The sequence below is a fragment of the Rhamphochromis longiceps genome, linkage group LG7 (genome assembly GCF_057381845.1).
Source record: "Rhamphochromis longiceps isolate RC_006_pf linkage group LG7, R_longiceps_female_GT1.1, whole genome shotgun sequence".
Classification (NCBI taxonomy): Eukaryota; Metazoa; Chordata; class Actinopteri; order Cichliformes; family Cichlidae; genus Rhamphochromis; species Rhamphochromis longiceps.
The window spans coordinates 56,149,639-56,173,105 of NC_140563.1; the positions used below are offsets into that span (position 1 = coordinate 56,149,639).

A 23,467-nucleotide genomic window follows, 5' to 3' on the forward strand; every position below is an offset into this window, starting at 1 on the left:
AGTAATGCATGTAATACGATCAAGTAATTTCATCTTTGAGAATAATAACAAACGTGGACTTGTTTACTTTGGTGACCCCCTTACAATATCCACTGACATTTAAAGAGAGCATGGATAGGACAGCGGAATTTAACAAAGTAGATTTACTCAAGGACTTAGCTCGAGTACAGTTTTAATGTACTTGTAGCTTGTTTAAAGTTCACTGTTATTCAGCATTCTGCTTCAACTCCATTGCATTTACAGTGTTTTACTTTATACTCCATCACATTTATTTTAAAGCTAAAGCTACGTAACAGTCTGCAGTCTTAAATACTGGAAATAAGGTTACCCAGCAGTTAATAAGTCATCTACATGTGCAACATTAAAATGAAATACACATTAATGAACCAAAAATTATTAAACCAACAGTGTCATTTATATATTCTGCATAGATAATACTTTTGCTTTAGCTGCTTGATTTGATTTAATTTAATTTAATACACTTAACAGCCACTTTACTAGATACACTTTACTAGTACTGGGTAGGATCCCCTTTTTCCTTCAGAACTGCTTTAATTCTTTGTGACAAAGATTCGACAAGGTGCAGAAAACAGTCCTCAAAAATTCTGCTCCACATGCATTTGCTTTATGTTTGTTGGCTACACATCCATGATGTAAAACGGTTGGTTACAGAACACCTTTGGGATGCGGTGAAACGGGAGTTCTCTATCATATCGAGACTATCTCTCCACTCAGAATATGTGACATTCTCTCACTCAGAGAACCAAGGTTACAATGCCTTATGCATTTGAGTACAGCCCGCTGTCATATTCAAGAAACCAGTTTGAGATGATCCATCCTATTTTCTCATTGTCAGACCATTGTGGATGAACTCTATAATTTACCTTCTCCAAATGGAGCCTATCCGAAAATAATTCCATATCATTCTATATTTATCTATTAGTTCTACTTGCGAGAACCATAAAATACACCTCTGCAATTAAGAGATAAAGGAACTGTGAAAGAAAAAAAAATGTTGTAAGATACCTGAGTGAGAATTTTCCCCGCTGTATCTCTCCTCCTTGTTGAACTTGTGGAGCTGGTGGACAGAGAGCAAGAGATGATTAAAATTTAGGTGCGCACTGTGGATATGCATTTACTGTGATGGATATAATCAGACGCATTTGGGGCTAAAGCAAAATGCTGGATTTATTTTAACATTCTGTATATTTTAAGAATTTGTTCCAATCTTATTTCAGCCTTCTGTATCATTGTTAAGATATAGCAGTCTATAAAAATTATTGATTTAGGCAAAGGAACTGCAAGGAATATACAGGTTTGTATTACTATAACAGAGCATTGTGAATACAACCTATGTATGACTGGAGAATTCAGTATGACTATGAATACAGTATTAAAGTCGTTAAGTAAGTAAAGTGGATAGCCTGCAAAGTGATCCAGTGTGTTACCAACGTGTTTGATCAGAATGGATTTATGTAGTATAAAAATGGCATATCATAAAATGTATGTCTGCAGGACAAGATCTTAATAAATATAAACCCACCCTGTCTCTGTATCAGTGACATAGCACTTCTTAATTCAAAGACTAAAAACTAGTAACTACTTAGCATGTTAACACACACTATAGGCTCAAGCGCAGTGACACTAGCAGTATGCTAATTGCGTTTGATTCTTTATATAGTGATATTTATACAATTCTTATGAGTCAAGCTAATGGTAACATACATTTCAATGCACTAAATCATAGATTCATTTATTTTTTAAAAAGTTAAGAAATTTGTGTTTGGTGGATTATGTCTTTATTGTAAGAGTGCTTCTTGGGAATAAATTTTATTTCCTTGTAAGTAAAACACATCTGTGGGTGGAGCAACAGAGTTGATTACGTGGGTTGTGCCCATTAAGAACTTGCAAAATGTCCTCTGCCAATGCTAAGCAGCTTATTCTGTTATTTTCTTTTTTGTGCTAAGGTCATGTGTGGGAGTTCCCTGCTCATGCCCTGAAGCTCTTGGTACACGGTTTTCATGCTGATGTTAAAGGAGTCTGAAGTCTGCACACCGATGGAAAACTTTTTTTCGCTGTGCACTTCTTTGCACTCAGCAACTTTACATGGTCTCCTACTTTGTGGCTCAGGTGCTGTGGTTCCCAAATGTTTCCACTTTGCAATAATGTCTCTTAAGGTTGATTATGGAATATCTAGGAAGGAAGGAATTTCAAGAACTGACCCAGTACCATTGTCACATTCTATTACAGTAACTACTACACGTGATTCAGTGAACCTTTTAGAATGCCCCATTCTTTCACAAATGTTTGGAAAGGCATAACTCATGGCTATGAGCTTTTGTGTATTTCAAATCAAATCACTTTTATTGTCACATCACATGTGCAGGCACACTGGCACAGCACATGCGAGTGAAATTCTTGTGTGCGAGCCCCACAAGCAACAGAGATGTGCAAACACAACAACACAAACGAGCAAAATACAAGAAACTTGTTTGCTGTGTCTGCCTCTCTCTCAATATATATGTGTGTTTGCATGCATATATTTAATACAGCATATTTATATAGGTAACAATTTGCATGGTACATCCTGTTAGTCACACTCAGGTTCTTCGGATGGGTAGAGCCTCTAATCAGGTTAAGAAGATTTTCCTTACCCAGTGACTCACTGCACCTATGCAACTTGCTGACAGCGCAACCTGCATGTTTATGCAATCATTTATGCATGTATACAAACACTGTCTATAACTGTAAATCATTTTTACATATTTAGGAACGTGTAATTTCGCTATGGAGCAATGAAAACTATCCCTTGAACACTTCAGCTACATGTCATTTTTAAAATCCATTTCAATCTCATAGAATTGGCTAGTTGGTCTTTCTTTATACCCCCTTTGCTTAAAGTTTTAAGCAAAGGGGGTATAAAGTATTAGGCATTGAGTGTGTCTCATACTGAGTAAATAGGATTAAGACAGTGTAAACATGTCTAATGACATGCAAAGTTTCCAGATTTAACTGGCTACAATTTAATGTTCTTCTTGGGCTGCAAAGCACAAGCAGACATCTAAACATCTTTTAAATTGGCTTGGCTAAAGCTTGTAATAGTTGAGATTATAATGAGGGGAAAGACAAACAAAACTGACCCAAAACCTGCTGTAAGTCTGGAGTGCTAACTAAACAACACAATGAAACGGAAACCATGGTCTACAGCCAAACATCTGGGTGGGAAAAGATGAGGAGTAATGTGGGGCTTTAAGTGCTCAGAGGAAAAGATCTTAAGCGGGTATCCAATGTCACATAAATGGTATCCTGAAATGGCCTTTGTGGCCTTGGGTTGTCAAATAGATAATCTCAGTGAAGATGTACTACATGCCTCGGGTCATGATTTAGTTCTAGAGAGCCATCAAATGCTAAAACTTTGTTGCTTCTTTGCATCAATTCTCTATGGTAATTTGTGGTAAAAAATGAATAAAATCTAGAAATGACACTGTGATAATACCATCCAGTTTGACACTGCACATCTTAGGTTGTGGGGGATGACTAGAATCGGATCAGTCGCTGCCATGCCTAAGGATTCCCAGCCCCGACAAGCAGGAATGAGTGCCATTTGGCTTTGGCAGTCAAATGTCAGTGGCTGACTCACCTTATGCACACACGATGAAAGAGAGCAATGAGCTAAACCTAGTGCCTGTGCAGCTTTGCCCAGGGTATAAATAGCCTTGGTGCCTGGCTGCTCGCCTTCCTTAGGCCTTAGTGGGAGATCCTGGTGCTTAGCTGTAGCTTAGCATAGTATGACGTTATTGGCTGGGAACCCAGCTGAGCGTAGCGGCACCTGCTTCAGAGTAGCTGTGCATGGTGCTCAATAGTGCTGGAAGCCTGTGAGCCCACATGTTTTGTTGAGGTATTGAAGTAAATCTGACACTTTAGCCTACAGATCATTTGACGCATTTATATAGATGTAACTGCCAGCAGAGTTTGCAATCAGTGACTAAGTGCAGTTTGGACTCAGTGGTATATTTCATCACCAGACTTGATTGGGCCAAAAAGCACTGCAGCATTAGCGCTGCTGATAGTTTGACATTTGTTTAAGCTCCACAACACAAATAATATTTTGTAGCTGCCCGTTTTCTTCTTCTTCTTCTTCTTCTTCTTCTTCTTCTTCTTCTTCTTCTTCTTTTTTCAACTACAAGCACCTGCACGTAGGAGCTGAATATTTTTCATTTAGGGATGGGTAATAACCAAACACAAGAATATGATTTTTTTTTTCAACAATATGACTTTGTTGTTGAAATTGTTCTTGTCTCCTCACCCCCAACTTGGTTGCGGCAGATAGCTGCCGCTTTCTGAGTCTGGTTCTGTTGGGAGGTTTCTTCCTGTTACAAGGGAGTTTTTCTTCCCACTGTTGCCAATTGCTTGCTCATAGGTGGTTGTTATTGTGATTTGGCACTACATAAATATATTAGAACCGAATCATTTAAAGATGTGGCTATAGCAAAACCCAACCAAAACCCCAAGTAAGCAAAGAAAGAGAGTCCCACATTAGAATCCTTAAGTACCTGAATGAGTAAATATTTGATTAAAACCTTTAACTTCTAGTTGTTATTGCCGAAGCTCCTGTTTCACTCCTTGTATAATGACCTCTCCTTTGCCAAGGTTTGTACAATTAGCTTCTACACTAGGTACAGTATTATTAAAGAATTAGCCATGCCTCACTCATACTAAAATTCAGATTGGTATTTCTTTTTTGCAGTGTTAGTGACAAACTGATGGAAATGATTGTCCCTGCCTTGGGTGGAAGGAAACTTTTCAGAGTAAACGATCAGATGATCATTTCACCAACCTGATTGTTGTTGTCAATATGCGGTCTCTTGATGGCTACAAAATGTCGAATTTTCCTGTGGGAAGAGGACAGGAATCAGAGATTTCTTTCTAGGAGCTGTACACTAACAACGTTCGCTTGTTTAACTTGGCTTACCCTCCTTGGCCGATGACTGGTGTTATCCTCACATGCTGTTGTATACTGTCCCCTGATTTCTTTCTGGCATAATAAATGCCCTGCCATTCCTTCAGAGACGACAGACCAGTCAGGGTATGAAATGCTGTCAGATCTCACAGATAGGTTGGATGGAGATGAATGGGTACAGGACTGACCTTTCCTTTTTTGATACAGTTGTTGATGGTGTCCAGCAGATCAGCTCTGTTCTTGTCACTCTTGGGAAGTTCAGTCAGTTCTTTCCCGATCAATTCCCCTTTGTGATAGCCCATCATCCGTTCAAATGCTGGATTCACGTACTGTGAAATAACCACAAAACTATTAGATTAAAGGAAAAAGTTGTATATTTTTCTTATTGTCCTCTTATGTCTAAATTTCCCTGATCACCTCTTCCCCATACAGAGGGGGAAAGGATAATCTGTCTATAAGGAGGTACATGCTGTTTTGCGGTGACTCGACTTCGACTTTTTTATGTAGCACATTGTTGTTAATGTATGTAAAATCTGTAAATGTGATGCTTTGTTGTGTTTCTATTTATTTCACAATTGCCGCGACCAAGACAAAAACTAAGAGAGACACAGTTTATATGTAAAGGTATTAAAGTCATACACAGTTTTTTTGGATTAACTACTTGAGGATGAAAGCCACAGATATTACACAAATACTGACTATCACTAGCTTTGTGATTTAAAGAAAAGCTTTTGCTGCGTTGGAAGGTGTGTAATATGTTTACCTGTATTATGTGGTCCTCACTGGTGATCTCCACAGCTTCTTGGCAGTGCTCCAAGGCAGTGAAGATGGAATTACAAGCCCTGTGGATGAATAAAGCCACCAGACTAAGAATTAGGAAAGTCAGTACCAAAGAACACTTACACAGTATATGTCTGTGCATGTTCACATAATTGCATGATATGATCTATGTGTCTTTGCCCTCCACTTGTACCTGAGTTTGAACTGGCAGCGCACCTCTCCATGCTCCATCTGTATGAGCTCATTATAGCATGCTGACACACTGTTGTTCTCCACAAACCTCTGGAGGCCAAACAAGGTTAAGTGACATTTGAAGGAGAGAAAGGGGGTGGAAAGATTGAATGAGTCAGTAGCAAATCGTATTGAAACCTCCAACGTCATTTTCACACCATTAAAAAACATGGACAATAAGTGCCTCTTTCAAAACTGGCAACACGCTGCTGTTTAAGTGTTTAAAACCTTTAGATGATCAATGAAACGCCTCAAGGAGAAACAAGCATAACACATTGAGGGCTGCATCTGATATAAACAAAGTCACAAGCACAGGCAAAAGTTGTTGGACGTACTCTGCTAAATCCAGCGCAGAGGAGAGGAAGAACAGATGGCTCTTCTTGGTCAGACGGTCTATACAGTGACAGAAAAGAATGATTACCATCTGCAACCACAATCATTTTTCAAAATCATGCTTGGAGTGGTCTGCTCAAACAATGAATGGAAAACTGTGCAGTTTAAACTCTCAAAAGTCAGTCAACTTTTTTTTAATATGAGTGATTGCATCCAAAATGAACAGCACCAATTGAAAATAACAATTGTTTCAATGGAGTTTGCAATGTAAGGTAAAGACTCTACAATAATATAGAGAAAATCCCCAAAATCTGACAACCCCCTATGAGCAAGCACTTGGCAACAGTGGTAAAAAAAACTCCCTTTTAACAGGAAGAAGCCTCCGGCTGAACCAGGCTCAGGGGGGCGGAGCCATCTGCCGTGACTGGGTTGAGGGTGAGGAGACAAGAAGATTTTCAACAGCAAAGTCATATTATTGAAAAAAAAAAAGTTCTTGCATTTGGTTGATACCCATCCTTTTTTAATAGACATTTCTTCTATTTTGAACAAACAATCTTAAAATCAAAAAGTAATACTAAATTATAACATCATCTCGCAACTGAAAATTTGTCTGTTTACCATGTGACTAAAATAAAATCCACCATCCAACCATAACCGTAGACAGGTTGCTGTTGACCTTGCAGATTTTAAGAGAATTATATAAAAATATATGAAAATATTTTGAGGAATAACTTTTTTTTTGGAAAGTGTTGGAATAATCGGTTGATGTGCTGATTTTCAAATTAAAAGTCTAGTTAAAAAATGAACCTGATAGAGTTCATGGTTGCTTAATATGGTTAAAAAAAGTGTAATGCTGTACATGAACCCAACATAGTAAGATAAAATGCCTTTGAAAGACTACCCCATTCAAAGGCATCCATACTAATGGGATACTGTAAACATCTGAAGTTTGTTTTGAAGTTGAGCCTTAAAGACCTTAAAGTCTTATGTGAATAATTTTCTAATTAATTATTAACACAGAATATTAAAATTTACAAAGAAGATTAACTCAGACTTACTTTTGTGGCACAACAGCTAGAATAACTGTGTTTTCAGAGGGCTTTGTGGCACGGATCATCCTGAAAATAACACAAATACAGATACAAAGTCAGCAGGAGTTCAGGAAAAGTGGCTTGGACTCATGTACAGGACAAACATGTGGACAGATTTGGGGGTTGATGTCATTGCTTCAAAAGGAGGACAGAACATTTCTGCGTTTTACACAGAAACACCAAACCAAACATGTACCTCAGAGGATTGGCCACAAAGCCACAAGGCCACTGGCAAAGCGTAAGGGAAAGGGGCCAGGAGGTGGAGGAGGAATGAGTATGCAGTGTTAGAGAATGAAAGCAGGAACAGAAGGAATGGATTATGGAAGAGATCCTCATGGTGGATAAGGACGGGAGGTGGAAAAGGCAAAAAAAAAAAAAAAAAAACACATTGAGGAAAGGAGCGAAGGAGGAAACAGGGAGGAGTTGCCAAACTGTGGTATTCTGGAGACAGGGGAGATAAATGGATCTGTTCCTTTACTTGAGGAAATAACGAAGCACTTAAAATAAATCACAAGAAAATATATGGGCACAGCTTTTTACTATAGGCCAATAACTAAAAGGTCTGGAGGAAAACTAAATCAAACACATAAGTAGTAGTCACTTGTCTTGGCTAAAAATAATATGGAATAAAGTTTTTCTTTAAATAGATGCCAAAAAATCGAAGGAACATCCAGCTTCGATTTATTTATTAAAACAAAGAATAAGCTGACTTGAAAACCTGAAAGTCATGTTATTTACGTATCCAGAACACAGGACTACAGGTCGTTCTCAGTAAATAAATAAGTAAATGAATAAACAAATGCACACAACTCTATGAGCAGTAAGGATTTAACATCTGGCACAGGACTGGGAGTGAACGGGATCATTTCGCAGGCGCATATACTTTTGAAAAGCTGCCAGCACAGCCACGGCCACTTTGGACAAATGGGCAAAAAAAGCTTTTTCAGGCTTTTGGCTGATTTCATGTCAGCAAAGTGCAGACTCACTTTAGTGCCTGCTCAACTATGGCTTCCTATAACTTGGGAAGTCAAATATCTTGTACTTCCTTTTGGAGAAAAACTGAATAAAGAAATCTGTAAATATAACTTGGAGCATCAGGTTTCAAGTTGTAGACTTCTGTGTTGCTTTCAGTGAACACCAGATGGCACCAACCAGTTCTTCACAACAGAGTCCGAAAGCTATAGGAGCTTCAGTACTCACTGCTCCTTGCTATAACTTTTGACTGATGTAGTTTGATCTATATATTGCACATGATTACGTGCAAAAATGTGGATTTGGTTAAATCATTTCTTTGCTAGTATTTTTTTCTTTTTCAGTTTAAGGAGATGGTTTCCAAACATTAAAGAAGTATCAATATACTCTTAAATATGTAATACAACACCAAATTACTTCCTAAAATGTCTTCTCCCAGCTGCTGGGAGGAAACACTCTCAAAACATTCACTGAAGTGAAAATAGAGAAATTACAGAAAATATAGAACCAGTGACTGGTCAGAAAGACTTCACTCACCGGCAAACAGCTTCAGGCTCAAAATAGCGTGAGTGACGTCCATCAATGATTATTATCTCATGGTGCTTGTCTAGGAAACATTCAACAGCAGACTCAGGCGTCCGTGCAATGTTGCACCTGAAACCAGCGCGGTCACAGGCCCACCAGAAGGCATCACTTTGGCTGTCCTCCTTTGCAAACACGAGCAAGACCTGGAGAGAGACAAGGAAATGGGCATGGGGGTAAGAGAGTACTTCTATTGCTGGGATAATTATAAAATAGATATTTCACTTTGTCTACTACTCAGACAGGACACTATTCAGGACAGCAAACCAAGAACATTTTATGTGCCGGTTACATTTTTCACAAGGTTACAGGACAAATGAGGCTACTGACATGTATCAGTGAATAGCAACAGGTACAAATTCTGGCTTAAATTATATCCACTCCTCCCTTTTTGTAGATTAACATAATGCACTGTTTATGGAGTAAGTAAGTAACTGGCTGCATGAAAGAAAAATTAAACAGCCTTATGTTGACGTAATGCAAAATTATTACGCTCAAATCCACCGTTTTAAATCCAAATCACCACTTAATCTACCATGCATATCTTTGGACTGTGGGAAGAAACATGTAGAACATGCAAATGGCAAACAGAGAGGCCCCACCCTAATGAAGAAACCAAAAAGCACGAAATACTGCTCGCATCAGGATCGCTGCCTAATGTTATTCTTACTGGAACCAAAAACAGCTCCTTCCTTTGCCTGTGCTTAAAATGTCAACAAATTTTATGAAATCAAGCCTGGTTGTTTCTTGTCTTTTGCTAAGAACAATCTATATCTTATTATCATTATATTACAAGGCTACGAAACATGACAGTACATAGAGAAACGGCTAAAAAAACAGAAACAATTTATTACCTTCAACATGCATTACTCATAAAATAAGTGTGTTATTGTACCTTTAGGGATAGCCTTAGTGATGGCATGTCATGGGGGCAGTAACCTCTTAAGTCTTACCACTGTACCCTCTTTCAGGGTATTTATAATCTGGTGGTTTGCACACTGCAGGGGCTGGTCTTGGACCTCTGGTGTCAATTTTGTATCTTAATCTTGGGGTCTATCTCAGGAGCCTTTTACAGGCGACATGCAACAAAATGTACGGTACAGTCCACAGAGGTCGGCAGTTCATCACAGGACGAACACATGGAGGCTGCCTTTTCACATCCACACCTACATCTAATTTTAGAACCACCAATTACCCTAACATGCATGTTTTTGGACCGTAACAGGAAATCAGAAAAACAGCCTCTCGGCACGGGAAGAACAAAGATCCTAGAGAGACTTTGCTTGGGAACATCTATCTGTTTGGCCCCTGAAATGGTTGTTCCCTTGAGGTCTAATAATGAGCCCTAAGGAGTATATTCATAGATGCACAGAAATCGAATTTTAACATTTCTGAGAAAGTAATATATAAGAATGTATCGGGCATTTGTCTCTAGTGATGGTTTTCATTTTGAAATGAGCACATAATGTTCCCTTAGTGTTCGTGTAGGCTTGACAAAACAGGAAGTTTATCTGGATGTAATGAAAAGCTAAAAAACCCTACTTCATTTGTAAAGCTTGCATAACTGGGTAAAGTAAAACATAGTATTACCACCTTTATTTGTTTTGTTAGTATAGCGATGTGAGTAAAATCAAAAACTGAGAAAAATAAACAGCGGGAAAATGGTCAACTGTGTCATCATCAGTCTTGATTTTCAGTCTCAGCTCTGTTGCTTTTTCTGGGTTGAGTTTTAATTTTCTCTCTGGCGATTTGTGGATTTCCTCCCAGAGTCCCAAGACACGCATGCAGCTTGGGAGAAATATTGGAAATTGTGTGTGCTCATCCGTGTGCTTGACTTTCCTTAGATAAGCTGGCAAATTGTGCATGGTGCCTCTCTATCTTTTGTTAAAAGCATGCTAGGAGAGTCTCCACCTGCCTGTCCCCCCGATTCTGACTGGGGAAATTTAAAATGGATGAAATGAATAGCTGAATAACCGCCATCATGTAAACGTCATGGTAATGCCTTCTCCAAGAGGTGAATTACTGCTTTGACTGAAACTGAGCAGCGCAGAATCATGACAGACATGAAACCTGCAGAGTGAGGACATGTTTTAGATCCCACACTGTGTTTTGACCATGAACACACCAACCACCTTTGGTACAGTGGTGAGGAAACACAACATATACACGCAGGCAGCTGGACTGCAGCCAGAATCAACAGTACTCAGCTCTGCCTCGCAGCAGCATCACCTCCTGACTCCCTCTAAGGACAACAAAGGATAGAGTGACAGATAGAGTGCATGGAAGCACAGCAGAGAGAGGGGAAAGCTAATGAGTGAGTGGGTGAAATAAGCAGAAGGGAGTCCAAGTCATGATTCTCCACAGTAAAATCAGGCAGAGAGCATTTCAGAGTGTTCATATGTTGTCCTTCACAGGCGGCGACAGAAACAATAGAAAATGAAAAAGAAGAGGTGAGACTGCCAAAAGACGATGTCAGAAGGAGAGGACAGGAGGAGAAAATGGGCTCCCATTTTCGAGTGCCTGTGAAAGATCTACAGTCTTTGATCCTGTGCTGGCTTGTGTAACCATGGTGCTAACATGTGAAATTCCACACACACAGTACCTAGCGTACCCTGGGACAACACAGACCGCACACATCTCTGACCTGCCACCCAAATATGTCACCAATGACAAGCCTGATAGGAGGCGCCGTTGGTCTTAATACCACCATCTAATATACACACAGTCAAACATATTTAAACACATGGTTGCACTCCATCACACCAACATCGTATCTGTCAGAGCTAGACGCCTCTCTAAATGCAACTCACTGTTAATGGTAGGCAAATGGATGTGTGTTTATGCAATTAATTGGTTACAATACCCTTAAAATACAATTTAAGTTTTTAAACCTATCAAGCCACCCAAATGACACAGTTAAGTCACAGCCTTCAAAGTTTACATGAAAACACTGTTCAGCTAGCACAAAGGCTTATCCTCCTGGGCTGCTGCTGTTTTCAGAGTTCAGAGGTTAATCTGCCATGTTTGCACACCCAAGTCAGATGCCATTTAACACTGGGAGACTTCCAAACAGATGTGTCACTGGGATAACTACCTTTGAGCCATTTAACTGTATATCAGGTCAAAGGCTGGCCAATGAAATCTTTTCTTTCAGCTTTCCAGCATTTTATTTTAACAATCAACTTTTTTGGGATTGCACAGCATTATCATCCCTTGTTCCCCTGTCCCGACTCTTGTATGCAAAAGCACACACTGCAGGATGTGCATTTTTCTGGATTTTAGCCAATGGATATGGAGAAAGTAGGGGAGGTTTTTATCATGTTCTCAAGCAGGTTAAGTCTTTGCTGGCAATGCTTTGCTCAATGGGGGAAGTTGCAAGACACTACAAGGTCATAAGCTCTGTAGAATTTGGATGAATATGATGGAAACTGCCCCAAAGATTAGAAAATGAAGTGATAAAAAACTGCAGAACAGGGAAACTGTAGTGTGCAGTGATACAGTATTTAAATGTGGGATAAAAATTAGAATTGTCAGGTGTGGCTCAAAAGAAACTCCACATGTGCACGCCTATTGAGATCCAAGGTAATTACAAGACAGAACAGCAGCTCAAATAGCGGTTAACAACAGTTTTGACTGAGCTAGATATTACTGGGATAAAAAGAGAGTACAAGAGTGTAAGATGACTCTCACGTAAGACTACAACAAAAGCAACTTTCCTCACTATAGCTGGGGAGTTGGGAAAGTTAGTTAAAAAAGTTTTTTCCTTCATATGAATGATGTCAAAACTATAACCTGCATAGTTTATCATGTATATTTTGGAGTACCTCCCAGCTTAGCATATTCTACGTACACATTACACACACATCCCAGAATTAGTTTGAAAATTGTAGACAGTGTTTAGGTCAGGCTGTTAATGAAACACTGATTTCATGCTTTTTAAATATAATTATAAAGTAATGAATTCATTAAAAATTACCTTTCAGTCAGCATTCCAGTCTAAACCTTTTTTCTTTCTTTTTTTTTTACTTTGGCATATTTTAGCTCTGCTACTTATGTTGAGATATTACAAATTACTTTAAAGTCCCATTTTAAGATGACTTAATGATGATAATTGCACTACTGCAGTTTAAACAGTTTAAAACAAACTCATTACATTTTGCATTGTACAATTTTATGCGCTCCAATAAGCATGTTTTAAAAATTTATCAATAAATTAAAGAAAAACAAAAAATAAGAAGCACAAAATCCTAACACCGCTTACCTAACTAGTTGTGGTAGGATTTGGTTAATGGCCATCAATTTTAACTGGATTTTTATCATTTTCTGAATATCCACATGGAAAATCTTTTAAAAAGAAAAGAATTGCAATAAATAAATAAATGTCTGAGGACTTATTTCAGATAAATAAATAACCAAGTAAATCTGTGTCAAAGTTAGAGGACACAAAGTCTGTATGAGTGAGTTGTTTTTCAACATATCACGATAAACTAGATGCAAATCAAAGGTGTGATGCCTTTAACTTACATATAAAATTGTCAAGGATTAATTAGACACAGAAACATTGCTTTTACATTTAACAAGCTCTTATTTTTAGTAAACCAATGATAAAACTTCCTTCCATTAAGGATTCTGCTGATGAACACATGAATTATTTGAGCAACAGCTTCAACTGCAATTGCAGTTGTTTATATAGTTGAGCTTACACACAAAAAGGCATTAAAAGTTTAAAGATACAAAATGACAAAAGTTTTCAACAACAGAATTACCTTTCTTTACATGAATCTGCGATATAATTACAATGCACTTTAGATTATTAATTATGTGTGTAACAAGTGAAACCACATGAAGCATTAGATAAGCTGATGGAGGAGGTATGTAGCAAATCTGAAACTCTCCAGGGCCACTAGGCAGTAATAGTAAATGTCAAGGAAAACCCACAATATATAACTCTCTGCTGCAGAACATTTTATCTCTCTTTTCATCTCTCTGTTCCTGTGGAAGGAGTGAAGTAGAGGAGGAGCGACTCAGGTCATGGATCCAGCAGAAGGTTGGACGTAAAACGAAAAGAGCAGTTTTAGGGTTTTATGGGCCATGAGATGAAGTCAAAAAAGGCTTTTTAATAAAGCCCTCGGTCCCACCACCTGCTTGCATGCTGCCAGAGATTTCAAGCTATAGTGCTTTTGGGTTTGGTAAATAAGGAGGAGGGTGAAGGGATAGAGTGGGATTCTTTAGCTCAGCATGAACACGAGTGGCATGCCAGGCCTCTCACATCACCACACTGGAGTGGGAGCTGAACTGAACTCAAAACCCCCCGGAGATGGGTCAAAGCAGCACAGCTCAAACCAAAGCAAATCAAATAAAAGCAATAAACGAGCAGCTAATAAAGTAGCAGAACTGCTGGAATAAGGAATGCTTTGTAATCTAACCAGCTAGTCACCTAGAGCTCTTACTTTCTCTGTTACATAAGGATAAATCTTGTTAGCACATGTCCTAATCCCTAACCAGAAGATGAGTACAGACAGTCCCTGACTCAACCCTGCCTAACCTCACAATATTACTCGAGTTCTTGATAGGCAAGATGAAATCTTAGCTAGACCGAAATTACAGAGGACAGACAAGGTGTCTACAGGTATTTAAGATGCATAAAATTAATCTAAAATGGCAAACTATATCCAGAAAACATCACAGCAAATATGTCTTAGAGCACTGATTCAAGAATGAATGCAACGCAAGGGATAGAAGATATTATTTCGGGGACATACAAAAGAACATTTTGGACTACAAAGGCAAACAGGGTTTATGTGGCTAAGATCATATTTTACTTTAAATCAAAAAAGTAAATTTATCTTCAACAACTTTAGTCAGGTAAATCATTATCACAGCAAATACTGTTAACCACACTGTGGATAAAGTCACTTTACGAATAAAAATCAATCTGCAAAAGTATTCTCGTCCTTTAGTAGAGATGGAAGGATTTTTTTCTGGGATAAAATCTGAAGAAGTCCTAATGTGATATAAACTATAAGCAGTATAAATGGTATAAGTAGCATAGGCAGTGTATTTGTTTTTCCCTGTTTTAAATGAAGTTGCATATAGAAATTCCAACTGGACACAAACAGGGAATTCATAGTACATTTTGAATCCGTTTTGTTTATCTAGGAGACTAAATTACACTTATGGGGGTGGAAATTTGGTGCCATAAACTGCACTCATCAGTTGTTCTTAAACATTAGATATGAACATGACCCAACGGGCTGTCTTACTCTTACCTGAATTGGCTCTTGAGACAATCTCATGGGTCCTACACATTCTTCTGTAGCTGAAACCTGTTGAAGAAACATGACAGCACTGAGAATGGATAAATCACTCACTTAAAAAAAAATACAGACAGAGCAAAAAGCTGTGAATATTTCTTACCATTTTACCATTAATGTCCAGCAGCATATTAGCATATTGCTTTTCCTTCCACAACCTGTCTGCCCCCGCTGCACTTCACAAACTTTAATCGTCTTCCTTACCACCCACGTTCAGTCCCCAGTGCAACAAGCCAAGTACTTCCTCTTACAAGCCAGATGCGTGAAGTCAAACAGGATAACAAATAGCCTTTTAAATCTACAACAAATATCTGTATGTCTGGAGCCTTAACTACAGATTTTGTGATGACTCTTCTATGCTGCAGACACGCATATTTTCATGCCACAACACCAATCCAGAATGGAGCCGCCCGCTACAAACTTCTTTAGAAGGTATTAACCACCAGCCGCAGATTGAACTCACAGGTTTACCTGATAATCCCACTGCAGGAGCATCACATTCTGCGCTCTATATGTGTGTGCGTGTGTTTTTGCAGCTTGTCTGGACAGCTTCAGCAGGCTCCTTAAGCACATGCGTCACTCTGATGTGAATAAGCAACTCAGCTACATGTGCATCTCTTGAGCATATGCATGCACACACATGCTTACACCACACTTCAAAATACACATTGAGTCAGCAGTGCACCATATCATACTGTATCATAGTGGCCAACATGTGTGCAATACCCAGTTATTTCTTTCTTTCTTTGTATTAGTGGCTTTTTTTCTCATTAAAAATGGAACTTGTTATTGAATGCCTTTTGCTGCTAAAGTGTTCATAAACACAGACTTTTAAACACTCAGTATTAAAATTCCCCTCCCCATGGAGAGAAGCTTGTACTCTTTCTACATGTAAACAGAGAGAGAGATGGAGAAAGAGTGGGAGGAGGATGTCTGTTAATTCCACAAGAAGCACCAGTGCCATAATAACGCATGCTATACACAAACTCTACTCGCAGTCATACAAATTGTATGACTAAAGCAGTGAGGCGGGCAGCAGTCGATGACTTAACCACCCATCATTACAGCATTATTTGTCAGTGGTGCTTAGGCTTGAAGCTGAACATATTTCTGCCCACATTTCAAGAAGCCACTATCACAAACATCAAGACTTCTGGTACAGCACTTGAAATATAAGAAGCTTAATTTTATTAAAGCAAACAGCGACTTCCAGGACTGAAAACTGAAACTAATGGGGAAGTGGCAAAAATGACAATTTGTCAAATAGCCACTTGAGGTTTTAACATCTATGTTAAAATGCAGCAAAATTAGCATCTCTGACTAATATCATAGGCTGTTGTGTGAAGTTTACACTCTAGTTTTTCTAGTCTGTTGCTCAGCACCAACCAACAGATAACTGTGTCTTTACATTACATCTGAGTTGGTCACTTCCACACTGGCTGGATGCTACATCCATTGCATATTCTTCTATCTCTTTTCTTTTAAATGCAGTCTATTGGGCACACATTAACCCATCTTTGCATATTTCCATTTAGTGCCCCTGAACCTTTTCAGCCTCATATGTATAAAGTCCAGCACTGTTTCACCTCTGAGCCACGTAGGCTGAAAAACCCCCCCCATAAAAGCACACACAGAAAAACACCCATTGTCCCATGTTGTCTTGCAAATGACAAAGTACCACAGTTTACTCATGCACAAGAGCATGTGCATTTTCAACTAAAGCAAAACTACTAACTTGAAAAAATAATAAAGCATGTGCACAGAAAGAGAGAGAGGGAGACAGAGTTATATATGGAATGCCTGATTGTAATATAGTGGAGACAATATGTTTAATTTTTTCTCAGTAATAACTTGGTGAAGTTCTGTCATTTTCCAGCAAATGCAAAGCAGGTGTGCAAAGTGCTTTGTGATTTTTCTGCTTCACAGTAAGAAGAGAACTAGTCGCTGTTACTGTAAAGCACCTGTAAAAAGTAATACGTGGATTAAACTTAACATTGTCACGGTCCTGGGTCTTATGGCCCAGTGTTTTGAGTTTTAGTTCATTTTGATGTTTATAGTATGTTTAAGCTCATGTCTCCTATGTTCATTTGCTTATTAGTTCCCTCTTGTGTATTTCAACCCCTGTGAAGTCTCCCTTGCCCTTCGTGTGTTTCATGTCTGTTGTCTTATGTTGTCATGTCTTCCTCTCATGTTTCCAGTTTTATTTTGAAGAGATCTCGTGTTTTTATATTATGGATTATGTTTTGAGTCTTTTGTTGTACTGCTTCCTGTTTCCCTAGATTTCAGTTATGGTTACCATAGGTTTAGTTCTTTGGCTTTGTAATATGGCTTCCCTGTGTTCCATGTTATGTCTACTGTGATGTTTTTGTACCATGTTTCAGGTTCCTATGTTCTGTCTCCCCAGTTGCTGTTGAGTTTGCATGTTTAGATTTCAGTCAGTGAGTTTCCTGTTATACTTTGAAGGTCCATGCCTCATGTGAGTGTTTCTAGTTTTGCTTCCCTTGTCTCGTCCAGCCTGATTACTCCCAGCTGTGCTCTCCTTCTGTGTCTCATTCCCCCTCGTTATCCCTCAGTGTATTTAAGCCCCATGTTTCTCTTTGTCAGTGTTGCGTCCTCCCTCATAGCTGTGTGATTTTTCCCTGTGGCTCCTTGTGCTTTAGTTTTCCCAGTTTAGTTTGTGTTGTTTTTCGTGTCCCACTTCACGCCAGCAATAAAGCTGTGTTTTTTGAGTTTACCTTTTGACTCTGTGAGTTTGCGTTTGGGTCCTACTCTTGCCTGCACACGGCCGTATTGTGACAGAAGGACGCAACCAGACAATGGACCCAGCAACTCATAATCCCTCCGCTGAGCTCCGGGAGGACATGATCTATGCGGTGGAGTTTCTATGCCAGGAATGGTTTGCGCTGCCCTTTGAAGAATACCAGGAGGAGTTAGCCATCCGTCTGCAGAGGATGGTTTCTGGACTTCCCTGGCTATTTGATGCGCTACACCCTCTCATCCAGGACTTCCTCGTTTCCACCGTACACGTCCGCCCGGATCGGCCTCTCCACTATGAAGACTCGGAGGAGGTTCAGCCCGGTCCGCTGGAGGATTCGCGGGCTGGCACGTCTCCTCCCCCTCCTTCCCGGAGAAAACGGCGTTCACGCCGCCATCGTTCCACAGCAGCTGAGCAGACCACTTTCACGGGTAAAAGTGACTGTTTGCCACATTCTCATTCCAATCCTTCTGCCATTTCATCCACGGTTAGTCATGCTGCTCCTATGAACACTTTAGTTTTTCAACCAGCTCCTCCGAACCTTCATGATTCCAATCCTGTATCTGAGATTCTACGTAATGCTCTGCCAGTATCTCAGGCAGTTATTTTTTCTGTGCCTCAGCTGGGAGGTGTAAATAGTAACAGAGTGCCTCCTACCATAGTTAAACTGGCTAGAAGACTTGGACTTGATGCCACTGAGCTCATGAATCAAGTTGAATTTTGTGTTCCACAGCCAGCCATGTTCAAACACACTCACCATGTTTTAGAGTCAGACCAAGTTCAACCTGCACCTCAAGTGACTGTTTTGGGTGTGGCTTCACCCCTGGACTTTGCTGCTCACCAGTCAGCTTATTCTGAGACTGCCTTTGCAAACCTACCTACTCCTGTGACCACTCCTGAGCTCCGCTCTCCACCACCTGTCCCGGCTCCCAGGGTGAGGCCAGCCAGGACACAGCCTACCTCCGCACCCGTACCTACTCCTCGGGTGGGAGTGGCTCGTGTCCGGCGGGTGCCTGCACCCATTCCTGTGTCCGCTGAAGGCTCAGGTAAGCCTATCCAGCCCCTGTCCTTGTGTTCTGTAGGCTCGGAGATATGTCAGCAACAACTACCACAATCACTACAACCTCTCATTTTTTTCCATAGTTCAGTCTGTTGCTCAATTAGCTCAGTCATGTGGTCAGGCTTCAGTTTTGTCTCCAGGTCAGGCTTCAGTTTTGTCACCCATGCCGGTCCCCAGGGTGAGGTCAGCCAGGATACAGCCCGTCTCCGCACCCGTACCTACTCCTTGGGTGGGAGTGGCTAGTGTCCGGCATGTGCCTGCACCCATCCCTGTTTCTACTGAGGGCTCAGGAGAATTCAGTCTACAACCCACACCGCCATCACTACTGCATGCCTTTCAGTCATTAGCTTGGTCACTAGCACTGTTAGCGGCCCAGTCCATAGTACACTTTCCTGTGCTTCCGTTAGCTCAGCCCTTAGCCCACTGTGCCGCTCAGTCATTTGCTCCATCACCTGCTCAGCCTTATGTTCAGCCGGTGGTCTCTGCACCTACTGCTCATGCCTCGTCAGCTGGGGGTTCAGGAGAACCGCACCAGCCTCATGCCTCGTCAGCTGGGGGTTCAGGAGAACCGCACCAGCCTCATGCCTCGTCAGCTGGAGGGCCCGAGGAGCCCGTCCAGCCTCATGCCACGTCAGCTGGGGGTTCAGGTGAACCGCACCAGCCTCATGCCACGTCTGCTGGGGGGCCCGAGGAGCCCGTCCGGCCTCATGCCACGTCTGCTGGGGGGCCCGAGCTGCCCGTCCGGCCTCATGCCACGTCTGCTGGGGGGCCCGAGCTGCCCGTCCGGCCTCATGCCACGTCTGCTGGCGGGCCCGAGGAGCCCGTCCAGCCACCTTCTGCCTCTGCTCCGCCTGGTCCGGCTTCGGCTTCTGCTCCGCCTGGTCCGGCTTCGGCTTCTGCTCCGCCTGGTCCGGCTTCGGCTTCTGCTCCGCCTGGTCCGGCTTCGGCTTCTGCTCCGCCTGGTCCGGTTTCAGCCTGTGCTTCGCCTGGTCCAGCCTCAGCTCCTGCTTTGCCGTCGCCTGGTCCAGCCTCAGCCTCTGCTTCTGTGTCGGCCTCGCCTGGTCCTGCGGCTGTGTTGCCACCGCCCAAGCCATGTTTTGCCCCTCGGAATCGCCGGCCGCTTTCCGGGCCGTCAGCTGGACGTCGTTGCCATCGGGGTCGGCCGCCTGAACTGTTGCACTGTGACCTGTGGTGCTCTCGACCTCCGGGTCGGCCCCCTGAACCTTTGAACTATGACCTGCTATGCTGTCGACCTCCGGGTCACCCCTGAGCTCGTGAACTATGGACTACTGGACCGTTGGCCTCCTGGTCGGCCACCTGAACCATGTGAACTCTTGTGCTGCTGTCGTCCAGGTCGGCCACCTGGACTGTTTGACCATGAACTCCTGTGCCGTCGGCCTCCGGGCCGGCCCCCTGATCACATGAACTATGAATTTCTGGACCGTCACCCTCCGGGTCGGCCCCTGAGGAGTCATGAACTGTTCCCTGCGCTCCTGTGATTTTGATGGACATTTGGTTTTTTTTGGCCTTGTTTCTGGCCCTCCGTCCTGGACCCCCGCCACCCGCCCTTGGTGGGTTTTTGGTTTTTGTTTTGTTTTTCGTGGTTTTTGGGCATCTGGAATCCGCCCTTGAAGGGGGGGCTCTGTCACGGTCCTGGGTCTTATGGCCCAGTGTTTTGAGTTTTAGTTCATTTTGATGTTTATAGTATGTTTAAGCTCATGTCTCCTATGTTCATTTGCTTATTAGTTCCCTCTTGTGTATTTCAACCCCTGTGAAGTCTCCCTTGCCCTTCGTGTGTTTCATGTCTGTTGTCTTATGTTGTCATGTCTTCCTCTCATGTTTCCAGTTTTATTTTGAAGAGATCTCGTGTTTTTATATTATGGATTATGTTTTGAGTCTTTTGTTGTACTGCTTCCTGTTTCCCTAGATTTCAGTTATGGTTACCATAGGTTTAGTTCTTTGGCTTTGTAATATGGCTTCCCTGTGTTCCATGTTATGTCTACTGTGATGTTTTTGTACCATGTTTCAGGTTCCTATGTTCTGTCTCCCCAGTTGCTGTTGAGTTTGCATGTTTAGATTTCAGTCAGTGAGTTTCCTGTTATACTTTGAAGGTCCATGCCTCATGTGAGTGTTTCTAGTTTTGCTTCCCTTGTCTCGTCCAGCCTGATTACTCCCAGCTGTGCTCTCCTTCTGTGTCTCATTCCCCCTCGTTATCCCTCAGTGTATTTAAGCCCCATGTTTCTCTTTGTCAGTGTTGCGTCCTCCCTCATAGCTGTGTGATTTTTCCCTGTGGCTCCTTGTGCTTTAGTTTTCCCAGTTTAGTTTATTTTGTGTTGTTTTTCGTGTCCCACTTCACGCCAGCAATAAAGCTGTGTTTTTTGAGTTTACCTTTTGACTCTGTGAGTTTGCGTTTGGGTCCTACTCTTGCCTGCACACGGCCGTATTGTGACAAACATTGCAGACATGCAGGACTGTGTTGTCTCACACTTGTGGTCCTTACATCAGAGATGTTTGTGTCTAAGCACAAAGACATTCCTGGAAAGCTGAGCAGGGATCACTATCTACATAGTGTGGTCTAACAGGACAAAGAAACAAGGTCAACCAAGTAAGAAATGACCCAACAGAGTTGGTAGGAAAGACTCAGAGCATCTGGTGGCTCGGTGTTAAAAGCATAAACGTAGTTATAAGAAGACTGAGGGGAATGAGTCATTGTTTAGTGCTTCAGTGACAACAAGAAGCCCAGTTTCAAAATATATAATTGGGTTTGAGTGTTGGTTTCTTGAGTATACGAGCAATTTTGTTTTACTTGAGGACGATACAGGAAGGAAGGCAGTAGAAATGGGACTGTTAACCAGTGCTGAGAGATCAATTTGGAGAAGGATGAGTCAGCTAAGTTAGTTAGAAGATGATGGAAGAAGTGTTAAGGAAAGCCATCATTGGGGACCATCTCTTCTTAGAATAGCTGACAGAGTCCTCACGAATAGACATTAAGAGGAAGTAAGTGAAAGACTTTGGATCGAGTGCAGAGACAGATGCTTCTTCGTGTTAAAATAACAGGTATAAATGAGACTATGAAAGCTTTCTTGTATATCCACAGCAGCTGAAAACCAACAACCTAGCTAACAGAAAATGGAAAAAAATAAAGTTGATGCCGATGGCTTATAAATTAAACTTGGTTGAAAGACTGACTGACCTAATGCTTTATGGAGTATTAAAAGAGGCCCATTAACCATGACATGAGACAAAATTTGTTTTCAAAGAACATAATTTGTATCATCTGTTTTTTGTTTGAATCCAACACCAGCAGATATGTAGAATGACAGAGAGGGAACAGAGGATTCTCAAAGTCACTGAACTGAAAAGCAACTACAGCATAATATGTTTATTTAAGCTCAGTCTCAATGTAATGCAGCTGTAATACAAGTTGAATTATATCGTGCAGCCAGTGTCCTGGCAGAAAGGTAAGGTAAAAGTTTTTTCACTCTTCTTTATAAAGTATTCAGTTGTCATGTCCAGGTTTGTGAAACAAGCCATATAAGCCTTTTCTCAAGAACAAGATAAAATAAATTATTGGTTTTAATTAAATGTCCCATACTACCAGCAGCTGTCAGAAATCAGGCAGGTCGTTTTAGGACAATCTTCTTGTATAGCTCCTGTACAGAACTTTTGCTCTGTTAAAACCTTTAAAAAAAATCATAATCTACTTTTACACACTACACTGTTACAGCAACAAGTCGCAAAATATACTGCTAAGATACACTTTAACAAAATGGCACAAAAATACACTAAATTACAGTAATATGTTCTTTGTAAACAGAGCTAAACACTGTAAAAGGATGCTGCTGCTGTACAACGTACAGTACAACACAAATTAACAAAAAAAATAATCAAGTCATTTCTGTTTATTGATTCAGGCCATAATTAATTGCCAAATTATGCTGCATGTCCCACTACCTCATGCGATGTAAAGAAATTAAGAAACAATGTTTGTTGATTACACAAATGAATAATAGGGGTTTAAAGATTTATTGATCTACAGTATTTAAACACATATCACATTTTCATAACATCTTATTATGGCGATTACAGTGGAAACAATAGTGTAATAGCAAAAATTAGCAATATTAAACAGTCACTCAATGACCTCGCTCTGTAACTTTCTGTGTTCTGACACTTGGCAGTTGCTGTGGTTCCAAAATACCATTTACACTTAATTGCAGGATATCTAGGAGTGAAGAAACTTGATTTCTTGAAGAACTTGAAGAAACTGATTTGTTGCAATGGTGGAATCCTATTATAGCACCACACTCAAATTCAGCGAGCTCTTTAGAACAAACCATTCTTTCAAAATGTTTTGAAAGGCAGACTGCACGGACAGGTCTTTGACTA

At 40.9% G+C, this 23,467-nt stretch overlaps 1 protein-coding gene across 3 annotated transcripts in view; it reads right to left on the bottom strand.

Moving 5' to 3' along the window:
- pde8b (phosphodiesterase 8B) overlaps window positions 1-23,467 on the bottom strand; it is a 56,406-nt gene that overhangs the window by 18,413 nt on the left and 14,526 nt on the right. For all 3 annotated transcript variants that reach the window (XM_085414450.1, XM_085414449.1, XM_085414448.1), the window contains 10 exons: window positions 15,219-15,275; window positions 8,905-9,095; window positions 7,363-7,422; window positions 6,307-6,364; window positions 5,934-6,022; window positions 5,724-5,802; window positions 5,149-5,289; window positions 4,973-5,061; window positions 4,838-4,892; window positions 1,027-1,078 (listed from right to left, as the gene is read on the bottom strand). In XM_085414450.1, coding sequence (XP_085270576.1) covers window positions 1,027-1,078; window positions 4,838-4,892; window positions 4,973-5,061; window positions 5,149-5,289; window positions 5,724-5,802; window positions 5,934-6,022; window positions 6,307-6,364; window positions 7,363-7,422; window positions 8,905-9,095; window positions 15,219-15,275 — 871 coding nt within the window. The remainder of the gene's footprint in view (window positions 1-1,026; window positions 1,079-4,837; window positions 4,893-4,972; window positions 5,062-5,148; window positions 5,290-5,723; window positions 5,803-5,933; window positions 6,023-6,306; window positions 6,365-7,362; window positions 7,423-8,904; window positions 9,096-15,218; window positions 15,276-23,467) is intronic.